Source organism: Microtus ochrogaster, linkage group LG4, assembly GCF_000317375.1.
Source record: "Microtus ochrogaster isolate Prairie Vole_2 linkage group LG4, MicOch1.0, whole genome shotgun sequence".
Taxonomy (NCBI): Eukaryota; Metazoa; Chordata; class Mammalia; order Rodentia; family Cricetidae; genus Microtus; species Microtus ochrogaster.
This window is the reverse complement of record NC_022030.1, coordinates 13,959,884-13,971,831: the sequence shown is the minus strand read 5'-3', so window position 1 is coordinate 13,971,831 and position 11,948 is coordinate 13,959,884. Positions and strand designations below refer to the sequence as shown.

Sequence of the window (11,948 nt, the reverse complement as noted above, 5' to 3'; positions counted from 1 at the left end):
GGGGCCAAGGATGAACAAGGGGTCAAGGATGAACAAGGGGCCAGGAACACTGTGAAACAAGGATCAACAAGAATTATGATTGAACAGGGAAAGGATAAACATGAAAGAGAATGAATTCAGAAAGGATGCAAACTGACTCATAGTCAACCCAAAGGCATCCATGACTGTTTTATTCCCATCACCTCAGCATCACCCGGATCCTGCAATTCCACACACTGTAGCGAGCAAGTGCTGGCAAATCCTGGGCTGTGCACGCCAAGCTCTACCACTCACTTCCATGCTGAAGGAGGCAGAGTCCAGCCCCACTGTTCTAAGCACCAAGTGAGAGAAATGCTTATATAAGGGACTTAGCCCAGGCCTTGGAGCAATATCCAGGAAACAATAATCAGCACACATTATAATTTCAATGAGAAGATGGCTTAGCATCCTCTCAAAGAAGGGTTCCATTTAAAAGCATACGCACAGAGGGAGGTAGCCATGTGAGGGAGAAGAGCACTATTTTCCAAAATACATGCTTTATTACTAACCATATGACTTAAAAAGCAGATGACTATACACCACGAATCTTATTGTTCTGTTCTTCTAATTGACAGAAAGCAAAATGAGTTGAACTAACATCAGTCTCTTTTATTTAAGATGGGGACTCTGTATTCCAGGTCGACAGTATAGGAAGACCTCAAACCTCTGATCTTTCTGCCTCCATCTCCTGAGTGCTGGGATTATAGAAAAAATAGTCACCATGCCCCATTTATACGGTGCTGGAAATTAAGCCTGGGGCTTTGAGCCTGCTAGACAGTTTACATCCTAACCCCTCATTAGCCCCTTCAAGTAGATTCCACAATGTGCTAATGAATCTTAAATGTGTCACACGATAAAATCCATAATAGCTTCTGAGATGAGCAATACTCTCCCCACTTTCATGGAAAGTAAAATTTAAGGGGGGTCAAGGCCAAATAAGAAGACAACACCACTAATTTAACAGATCTAATCCCTAAAATAACATGATGGTATTCTCAAACCAAAGCAATGACTCAAACCAGAAAGCTGAGAGAACTCACCTACCTTAAAGGGTACAACTGACTACCACATAAATTAACTGATGTATGTCTTACTTTGATAAGCACAAGTGTACAGATAACAGGCAAAGGAATAGCATGTCACATTTGAGATGAACATTTCTAAGAAGACACAAAGTGACAGAGAGACCAAATTAGTTCAAAAGTAAGATGGCGTCACACTCTGTTTCTCTCCCTCCTTTGCTGCAGTTTGACTTTTTTATGCCCAAATGGTTATTAAATTTTTTAACTGAAATATTTTCTGATGGATTTCCATTCAAATCCATAACACTAAATCCACAGTACCTTAATGCAGATTGAAATGATAAACACTTGAACTACATGTTGATTCTCGGACTTTGACTTGCCCAAGCAGCTATACAATGATCACCAAACTTAATGCTAACAAAGATTTGTATATCAGGAAGAAAACAACTCATAGGTCAACTTATAAGAACACACAGTTTTCTCAACCTCATCAATGCAGGAAGAGGGGCAATCTGCATGGGGAATTGGGCCATGAAAGGTTATAAAACGTTTACCTGAGTATTCATTCCTTCTCATGCTTGGCTATATAACCATTCATTCTTGGTAAACATTTCAGTAAGCTAAAGTGCCAGAACCAGACACCCATATTCCTCTGGTACCCTCACACCACACACACATGCATGCACATGCACACAGACACACACACACACATCCTTCTGTCTCTCCCCACAAAGATGTACACAAGCTGCTCTATAATCCTCCCCTGCATTCACCAAGGTTACTGTGACCTATCCTTCATATCCGAGCTTAGGCAGCACTTCCTCAGAAAGTGTTCCTAACCCAAGTCTGAGCCTAATGTTCAACCACTGTGGAAGAATTAAACCACTACCCAAGCTGAGTATGGTGGAGCGCACCTCTAATCCCATCACTCAGGAGGCAAAAGCAGGGGGATCTCTGTGAGTTTCAGGCCAGCCTGGTCTACAGAGCAAAGCCCAGAATAGCCAGAGCTACATAATAGGGAGACCCTGTCTCAAAACAAACAAACAAACCACTATCTAAACCAGTTTTTCAACACTGTCAGTTTGGCTTCCATGTGTTCTTTGGACTCTGGTTTTCAGCGGTGAACTCTCAAAGAGGATAATTTTTCTGTGGGACCCAGTGAATTCAGGTACTCAGAGGAATGGCCTACCAAATGTAACACCCACTCAGCAAAGGATCTTAAGTCTCAGTAGACTAAAATAAGGGCTATCTACCACCTAACATTTACTAGATCAGTAGACTATTGAGGACCACTTGCCACTTAACACTTACTAGATACTGACATTAACATGCCTTGGTAAACTTTTCAATTTAGAAATTCAAAGGCAAGTAAGATTTAAGCAGAAACTTCTACTTTGTTGAGTTTCCTTAGAATAACTTAGAGAATTTCACTAGCCGTAGAAAATAGAAACATTGATCTGTATTAAGTATTAAAAATAAATATCTATATGACTACCAACAATTTTACTCTTAATATGCAGGTAAAGAATAAAAATATGATAGGGATTGAGGGAGAGAGATGGAGAAATCAAGAGATAAAAACGGGGAAGAGAGTGAAATGTCCTACCTGTGCACCCAGGTCGTTGTAGAGAACCTTCAGGAACGTTAGCTGCTCATCCATGCTTTTCGGGTTGTCTGTCTGCTGCTTCTGGACAATGTGCCTCCCTGTTTTGATGACCGTCTCAACTTCAAGCTTGACCTCACTCAATGTTTTATACAGTTTCTTTGAAAGAGAGGAAATTTTTAAATTGTTAATAGAAAATTTCCCCAACTGACATCATTTCAGAACATCGCTTCTATAGCTGGGCGGCTAATATCTCACCAAGGACATCAAAAGGCATTATCTTTCTCTACTGTGGTTTGAAGGTTGAGTCAAGGGAAGCCAAGGTTGCAACAGTTTTTCAAATCAGATAAGAGAGCAATTAATAGAGTTTGATTTTGTTTAAACATAAAACAAGATGGGTCTATTAATGATGAGTACAATTCCTGGTATTTGTCATAAACACGTCTCCCTCAAAAACTACGGGAAATGCCAGGAGGTCAATAGGAAAGGCTCTGTAGACTCAACACTGTAGAGCTAGCGGACTGTTCAATGGGAAAGCACAGGTTTTCCAAGCACAAGGTCCTTGGTTCAATTCCTTGCACCCACAGAAAAGCTTTTAATTCCTAACACCATGACTAGAAGACAGCTGCCCCTGGAGTGTGCCTGAAAGAAAATGGAATCCCTAACACTTAGTCGTTTATTTTTCTGAGGAAGTAAATCTGCCATAGCAAGTATAATTTACACCCTGGAAATATAACAAAAGCTTTAAAGTACCATGGTGGATATGGTCGTATGAAATGGGAGTTCCACAACAGGTTGCATTCCAAACTGCCTTCATCCCTGTCACCTTGAATCCCCAATCTCTGCCCAGGCAGTTTATCCACACATCAGCACCCAACCCAAAACACTTCAAGGACACAAAGCCATTATCTCTGATATCCAGGACATTGATGTCTGCCACCATATGCCAATACACAAAGAGATGCTGACAACATTTGCATGGAATTCAAATGTGTCCTCTCTGTGTTCTCTTCCATGCACAAATAGACAGTAGAAATGACAGCTTCCACGAGCCCCAATATCTCCCCCTAAACTCCTCTCAGAAGACTGCCAGGCCTGACAGTCAGGCCAAGCTCAGATCCTCTCGCTAACCTCATGGAGAAAATTCTGTTCAACAAACTACAGAGAATGAAACAGTAAGGTCTTATTTCTCATTTTTTCATCCCCTCTTAAGTTTAAACTTTGATTTTAATGTCATTTTCCCAGCAGGACAATTTTTTTCACTCTATAATATTCCTGCTATCCACATTAGATGTGGTATGTCTAGTGGCTTCAAATTTACTGTGGAAGGCTTAGCTTACCAGCGCATCCTGCAGAGGTCCTTCTTACTTCATGCTGTGATTTACATGTTTCTTTGTTTTTTTATACATGTTATTTATGTGTTTAATCTACTGACTTTATCTGTATAGACCATAACCATCGCTTTCACCTCCTCCTATTTCTCTTATATCTTCTAATTGTCCTGGGAGAGCCACTTTTCTTATTTCTGAATATGTTCTCCATCACCCACGACGTCTGAACCCAGGAGTAAGAACAGAAGCTCTGGACTAAACCCTAAGAGCAGCTCTGGCCGTGCAAGCTGCTCCTCAGGCTCACCATGCACTTGTCCAGGTGGGTCTGGATGATATCAGGGTCCACATCCTTCACCTCCAGGACGTGAAGCTCGGCTTTCACTCCGTCCAACACACGCTTGCAGTCAAGCATTCGCTGCTCAAAATTCGCAGGCTTCTGGAAGAGCTGGAACTTTGTGGACACCTCTCGAAGTTTCCTCTGTTTGCAGAGATGAGAGTAAGATACTCGTGATCTCTCCCATTAGACACTGGTAAAATACATAATGCTGGAAGGTTTTTCAAAATACAAGCCCACCCAGGAAAGCCCAAAGGAACTAGGAAGGCTCTGATCATGTAAAGGAACTGCTCGGTGCCATGGATGAGCAATGGCCAACATCTCAATCTCAAAAATAGGAATCTAGATAGAGATGGTGTCTCTGGGATGAAAGCCCATTAATTTTCTCACTTGTTCAAGAAACTCTAATTCACGAACACAAACCTCAAATACCATTGACGACAAGTTAGGAGTGGAAGTCCATCTCATTCCACCCACTAAGCACCTAAGTAGTCCTTCATCCTACCCAAGACAGCAGCCTCTGTGGTCAGAGCATGGTCTATACAAAGCCAACTGGTAGGCTAGACTCTCTCTCCTCAACCTATTAAAACTTGATAGTTTATTGCTGCCGAGGAAGTGCAATGAGCCCTTAATCCTCCATTGCCACCCTATTGTCTGCATCATGGCACAGAACAAAGGTACCCAATGAGCCATTAGTACTTCACCCACACCCCACATCTGCATCATCATACAGAGCAAAAGTACCCAAGAAGTCGAGCCTTTCTGTTTTGCTTTTCTATACCTGCCATATGTAAAAAGCAAAGGGAAAGCCTGGTCATTACCTGCAGCAGGTCCACCTGACTTCCTCCTCTAGCGGTCCTGCCCTCAGGGGAGGTCGGGGGCTGGGATCGGAGATTCCTTCTCAGCTCCTCCAGAGTGAGTTCATGGGCTGAGATCTCTGCTTGGATCTTCTAACGGGACAGGAAAGAAATAGGGCATAGTGTTTTAAAGCGCAGAAAGAAGCCAGGGGATAGTGGTTCATGCTTGCAATCCTAGCACTCTGGAGGCTGAAGCAGGAGGATTGCTGTGAGTTTATAGCCAATCTTGGCTACATAGTAAGTTGCCGGCAGTATGGTATTATACAACAACAACAATAAATTAGGGAATAATACAGAAGTTCAATATCGTCATACAATGCCTAATCCTGTATGTGATACACTGTAATAAGCTTGGGGAGGGGTGCATGATAATAACATAGACCGTGGCACTGAAAGCTACTTGTGTGTCTTTGCATGTCATTTCTGATGTTCACATCTGATTTACACAGAATAAACTGTCTGAACTCTAGAGCTAAAAATAGTAGTAAAAGTATGCCATTTTCTAATGCAGAAAATGTGTGGCAGGAGCTGGCATGGCTCAGCTGTTAAGAGCACTGTCTGCTCTTCCAATAGGTTCATTTCCTAGCCCTACACAATGGTTTACAAAGGTTTGACTCCTGTGCCAGGGCATTTAATGCCCTCTTCTGGTATCCGTGGGCACTAGACGTGAACATAGTTAGTGCACACATGAACACGTAGGCAAAACACCCCTTCACATACAGCTAATAAAACGTTAAAGAGAAACTGTGTCAGATTCTCACTCAGGGAACAAGAACAGTTCAAAATCAAAGGTAGTTCCATAGAGATTGTCCGTCATTGTCCTGGCTCTGGCCGGCGAGGAGCCGGCTACTGGGGGTCTTTCTCAGAACACAAAGGCTCTCGACTTGAAAGCAATACCTGAGCTTCCTGTGGCAGTTGGAAGGCATCGATCCTGTCGGTCAGGTATGTGGTGAGCTGTTTGTCCAGCTCCCCCAGGCTCTCCTTCAGCACCTGAAGCATGTGGTCGGTCTCACGAAGGACCTGGAGCTGTTTCTCCAAAGAAATCTGTTTGCTCTCCGCCTGCACAGAAGAGACATTTCCTTTGTAACTGCTCAGCACAAATATAAATAGCTGGCTGTGCTTTCTGGCCATGAAGATTATAATAAAGTACTGGTTCAAGACTGCAGCTTTTCTTATAAAAAATAATAACTATCAATAATAAGAGTGCGGATGTTCTTCCAGCGCCTCGTGGACACAGCAGTCGAATCTCTCAATCTTTTTTTTACTTCTTTTGTTAATGCATATAATCACAAAACACAAATACAAAATGATCCCCCATAGGACATATAAAATAGAGAAAAAATTCCTATTTAGGGGAAAAGCTCGATGGTTAAGAGTACCTGTTGACCTCGTAAAGAACCAGGGTTTTTGTCCCACCTCGGACTTGGTGACTCACAACCATCTTTAGCTCCAACTGTAGTGGATCTGACACCTTCTTCTGGACTCCATAAACACCCGACACATATACAGTGTACATACGTATATGCAGATACTCATATACATAAAATATTTTAAATTAAACCTTACACTTTATTTTAAAAGCTTTTATTTGTTAGAAATGTAAGGCAATTTTAAGAATCACCAATGCCTAGCCAAAAAATAATAACAATAATAATATGTAGTAAGGATGCCTATCAAGAGAATAAATATCTAAAAACTTTTTCCTAAAATTGAGAACAGATTCTACAGGTGCACGTGTGTCATGCCACCAATTGCCTCACATCTTTGAATTATGCTCAGTGCTACTTATAGTCTGAATCTCAGCAGTTGTTATTCAGTAATCTGTCAGAGCTATCTAATTATCTCCCCAACCTTCTAAGAAAAGAACAACGCCCCTCCTCTTATCATTGATATGAACATGCATGTTGAGATACAAACTGGATATGAGCCAAGCGAAGTTGTTTTCATAAGTTATTAAATTCTGATGACCCTGATAGTTCCTAGGATATAGATATAGGAGTTGTTATTCTTTTTTTAGATTTATTTATTATGTATAATATTCCGTCTGCATGTTCACCCACATGCCAGAAGAGGGTATCAGATCTCATTATAGATGGTTGTGAGCCACCATGTGGTTGCTGGGAATTGAATTCAGGACCTCTGAAAGATCAGCTGGTGCTCTTAACCTCTGAGCCATCTCTCCAGCCCCCCCCCCATTATTTTTAAATAGAACTATAATACAATTCTTGCAGAAAATAACATAATTCACAAAAAGAAATAGTAACAAGAACCTGGCAGGGGTGAGTGGGTATTGAGAATTTAACCCAGAGCCTTGTGCATGCTAGGCAAGCGCTTTCCCACAGGGCTGCATTCACTGACAAAGGTTTGTTGAGACAATGTGTTGCTATGTAGCCTCAGTTGGCCTAGGACATCCTATGCAGTCCAGGCTGACATCAAGCTCAGAGATCTGCTTACCTCTGCCTCTTGAGTGCTAGCATTAAAATCATGCACTACTATGCCAGGCCTGGCATTGCGTGTTGTTTGTTATTCATTAAGTTGTGTGTGACCTACAAATAAATATTAGATCTATTCTACCATACTTACTTCAAAGTTTTCAGGCTCCCATCAATATTGGCTGTCTCCTTTAATGCCCACCACACCAAGGCCTTAACTACCAGGGACCAATTTAGAGACTACCAATGTGTAACCAGCACGGAAGCTCCAAGAGAGGGGAACTCTCTGCGGGTCCGCACGTGCAGTAACTACCTAATCACACTACGCATGTCTGGTTCTCACCGAGCGACTCAAATCTTCGTATCGGCTGTTAAAAGCCTCCAGCTTCTCGCTGATGATGTCATCCAGTATCCCACCATCAATCAGAGTCTGCCCAAGTTCCCGGATCTGGGTGCGATTATCCGCTGGGTGACGCAAAACAGATTCCAGAGACTGTAATAGGGACAGTAAGTAAATAAACAAATAAATAGTAATAACAATAATGAATTGTTATTTAGCAATAATAATAATTATCGGTATAACACATTTACTAAGTGAATCGAGAACTGCAAAATGCCATATTAAGACACGTAGTAATTCTTTCTAAAAAATCCACCTAAGAAATAACAGCAAAAATTAAAGAAATAACTAATTCACAGAATTATCCACCAAAGCATTAGCAAAATCATAAGACTAAAAACAAAGAAAATCTGCAGGAATATAAGTGATAATGTAATCCCATAAAATAATTACAATAATTATTAATTTTATGAGAAATTCCCAGTGTGTATAAAACTATGCTATACAAATAAAATTATTCCAAGGGTTATTCACTACATTAGCAAAATTAGACATTCATTTTTCTACCTCATGATACAGAAATAGACTAAGTATTTCTATGTATACAGTTTTATAGACATAAATCCAATTAACCTTATGGACTTAATATTGCTCCTATTCTGCAGATAAGAAAATGGAAACATAGGAAGTTATGATTTGTCTGCATGCAATAGTCAATTAAAAAACAACAAAAACAAAAACAAAAAAAGAATCTTAACTTTTTCCAAAGTGGTTAGGACTATGAGCCCTTTGACCCAGTTTAATGGCCTGCATATACATGCATAAAAGTAATAACGACACAAAAGGAGAAATACATAGAATGTTTAAGAGTGTGTATCATGGAGCTTGCTTCTCCTTTTCCCCATTCTCTGGGTTTCTAGAATGTGTATTTATTCTCCTATGAGGAAAGCATCTTCGCGGTTTGTTTAATGGGTGTCCCCAGGTTTCCATAGCCCCCATCTTTGATGTTAACTCTCCTCCTGCAGAGCATCCACCTCTGGAGTGGGGGTTCCCGGGACTGTCTCTGCCTTCCCGTCAGCTGTTGATTCCTGCATCTTTGATAACTCTCCTCCTGCAGAGCATCCACCTCTGGAGTGGAGGTTCCCGGGACTGTCTCTGCCTTCCCGTCAGCTGTTGATTCCTGCTCCACTTTCCCTACTGCTTCTGCACAAGAATATTCACATTCACCCTCTTTTTCCTACACACACCTCCCTGGTTATACTGTAATTCATTTCAGAAGCAGTTTCCACAGTATCTCATGCACTCATGGTCTGGAAACTGCTGAACAAGGAAGACTGTGGGACATTTCTTGGTCCCAGGATCTGAAGCCCTGTCTTGCTGTCTAGCTCCCACAGTGGGAACCCTGCCTTCAAAAATATACATATCAGCCTGCTTTACCTTTAATATCTGAAGACAATGAGCTAGAAGTCACTTTAAGCATGACTCATGCCATATTCATGACTGAGAAGAAACAAAACACTTTGTCCAGAGGATGGTGAAATAAAGTGGACCCCACTAGTGAGCATTACAGTGTCTAAAATGAACTCACACAGCCCCCGCCTTACAAGGCTGATAAAAGAGTGCCCATCGGCTAATGAGATGGCTCGATGGGTAAAAAGGAGGTTGCCACCAAGCCTAACAACTGGAGTTTAATCCCTGGGATCTAAGTGGTAGAAGGAGAGAAACAACGTTTGCAAGCACACACATCCTATGGTATGCACACATAGACAGATGATACATACATACATACATACATACATACATACATACATACATAGAAATACAAGGACAGATGGATATATACAGATAGAGAGAGAGAGAAAAAGAGATAGATAGATAGATAGATAGATAGATAGATAGATAGATAGATAGATAGATAGATAGATAGATAGACAGACATGGATGATGATATGTAGAGAAAGAGAGAGATAGAAAGAGGGATGGATAGATGGATATAAATAGATTGACACATACATACATACATACATACATACATGGATATAGATATAGAGACAGACAGACAGACAGACAGACAGATTAAATAGAGAGATGTAGGTAGGCAGATAAGCAGTTAGACAGACAGACAACACATCTGCCCTCATCACAGTGAAAATAACTGTGGCTCAGACATCAGGTGCCAACCTCCAGAGCTTCGTGAACAGTATCTATCCTCTCGGGCAGGGCCTCTGTGCTCCTCACACGCTCCTCCAAAGTGTTCAACCAAGTGGTTTCCAGATCCAAGTAGTGAAGCAGCTCCACCCAACAAGACCAGACCTCCTAAAGAACGAGAAGGGAACATTAAAACTGAATGAGAAGCCATGCCATATGTCATCCCTTCGATCAATAATAACTCCATTTCAGTGTGAGTAATACGCAGCGGCTCAGAAACCGATGAAGCTGGAACAGCAAATAAATGAAACAAAACTAAATCTGTCAATAAACTGGAGCAATTAAGGGGGAGGGGGAGGGGGATGGGAAAGAAGCTGTCTCAGTTTCCATTCAAATAAATTCCCGGGAGCTAGTTACATGTCAAAAAACAAACCTCTATGATTAATAGGGGTGAAAATCATAAAGCTATTGCTTTACTTTAAAGATAAGGGAAGACCTGGAGACTAGCTCAATGGTCACAGTGCTTTCCTGACAGTCAAAGACCCTGGGTTCAATCCCCAGTACCTGCTACCACCCAATAAATAAATGGATAGATACATACATACATATATACATACATACATGAGTGAAAATTTAAGACAAAGGATAAAGATCATTCATGATATTTTTTATAGAAACTTAAGTCTTTGGGGACATACTCAATTCCAATTCCAAGATAACTGATGGGCATAGATATCTCTGTAGGCTCGGTACTTCTTTCCAAGTTAATAAGGATACACCCATGTAAGAAGAGGGCCTCATTTTGCCAAAACATGAGGCAGGCAGTTCTGTGCCCTCACTACTGAGAGTTCTCAGGCAGGAGGAGAAGATGGGAAAGCGTGCATGAAGACCTCCTCTCCCCTTGCTCCATAAAAGAGAAACTTACCTGACCTAAGATTAGAACTTGACACAGAATTCTTTTTTTTTTATTAACTTTCATTTATTTATTCTTTGTGTCTTTCACATCATGCTTCTGGATCCCACCCATCTATCCCCCCCCCCGGCAAAAAAAATAAATTTTTAGATAGATTTTTACAAGGAGGCATTCATAGCAAAGAAATGGTTCAAGGCCTGTGGTTTCTGCTGCACCATCAATGCTGGGCCCTCACTGGGACGCTTTCTGGACATCTTGTTGCTGCCCTGCTTCATGGGGACCCTGAAGCCCTTGGTCTACAGCATCAATCCCTCATTCCCACCTCCGTGCTCCAGTAGAGCACAGAGAGAGGATGTTGGGGTGGGCCAACACATAACCCTGTTCCTGGGCCTGGGTAATTGCAGGGTTGGTCAGCCCACCAGCTTTTCCCTGTCTCCGCCACCAGGGTGAGCTCTCCAGCATTACCTGGCTAGTTCACTCCTCATCAGCACAGAATTCTAATCTGTCCTCTTTAGAGATACCGACACAGTCCCATCCATACCCCACACAGGCTCTGCTTGGAGGAACAGGGCTCAGCAAATATTTCTATAGAGAAGCAGAGAAAAGGTGTTTCGAATTTTAGGGGTCGACACCCAGGGTCTGTCACAGATTCATCTTTGGTGTGGGTAGATAGGTGTTTCTATGCTGTTTTCAACCCTTTAGAAATACCACTCTTAACCAAACAAAAAGATACACAGTTCAGACATGAGGCCTCTGCCATATTTGCTGACTTTTGGTTCAAAAAAAAAAAGTTTTTAGTTGCCCCCACATTCCTCCAGCAGAAAGCAGATTGAAGAATCTGCTCAGGTCTACAGGAAGGGAAGGCGACAGAGAAGCAGTCCCAGGATGCAGGCTCATCCCTAGTCAAGTACTGTTCTTACTAATTGGTCTCAATTTCCATAATTATC

General features: G+C 41.6%; 1 protein-coding gene across 4 annotated transcripts in view; it reads right to left on the bottom strand.

Moving 5' to 3' along the window:
- Window positions 1–11,948, bottom strand: part of Utrn (utrophin) — a 521,838-nt gene that overhangs the window by 317,225 nt on the left and 192,665 nt on the right. For all 4 annotated transcript variants that reach the window (XM_013351419.2, XM_026786362.1, XM_026786363.1 and 1 more), the window contains 6 exons: window positions 10,122–10,256; window positions 7,944–8,093; window positions 6,066–6,227; window positions 5,133–5,261; window positions 4,282–4,455; window positions 2,650–2,805 (listed from right to left, as the gene is read on the bottom strand). In XM_013351419.2, the coding sequence (XP_013206873.1) occupies window positions 2,650–2,805; window positions 4,282–4,455; window positions 5,133–5,261; window positions 6,066–6,227; window positions 7,944–8,093; window positions 10,122–10,256 (906 nt within the window). The remainder of the gene's footprint in view (window positions 1–2,649; window positions 2,806–4,281; window positions 4,456–5,132; window positions 5,262–6,065; window positions 6,228–7,943; window positions 8,094–10,121; window positions 10,257–11,948) is intronic.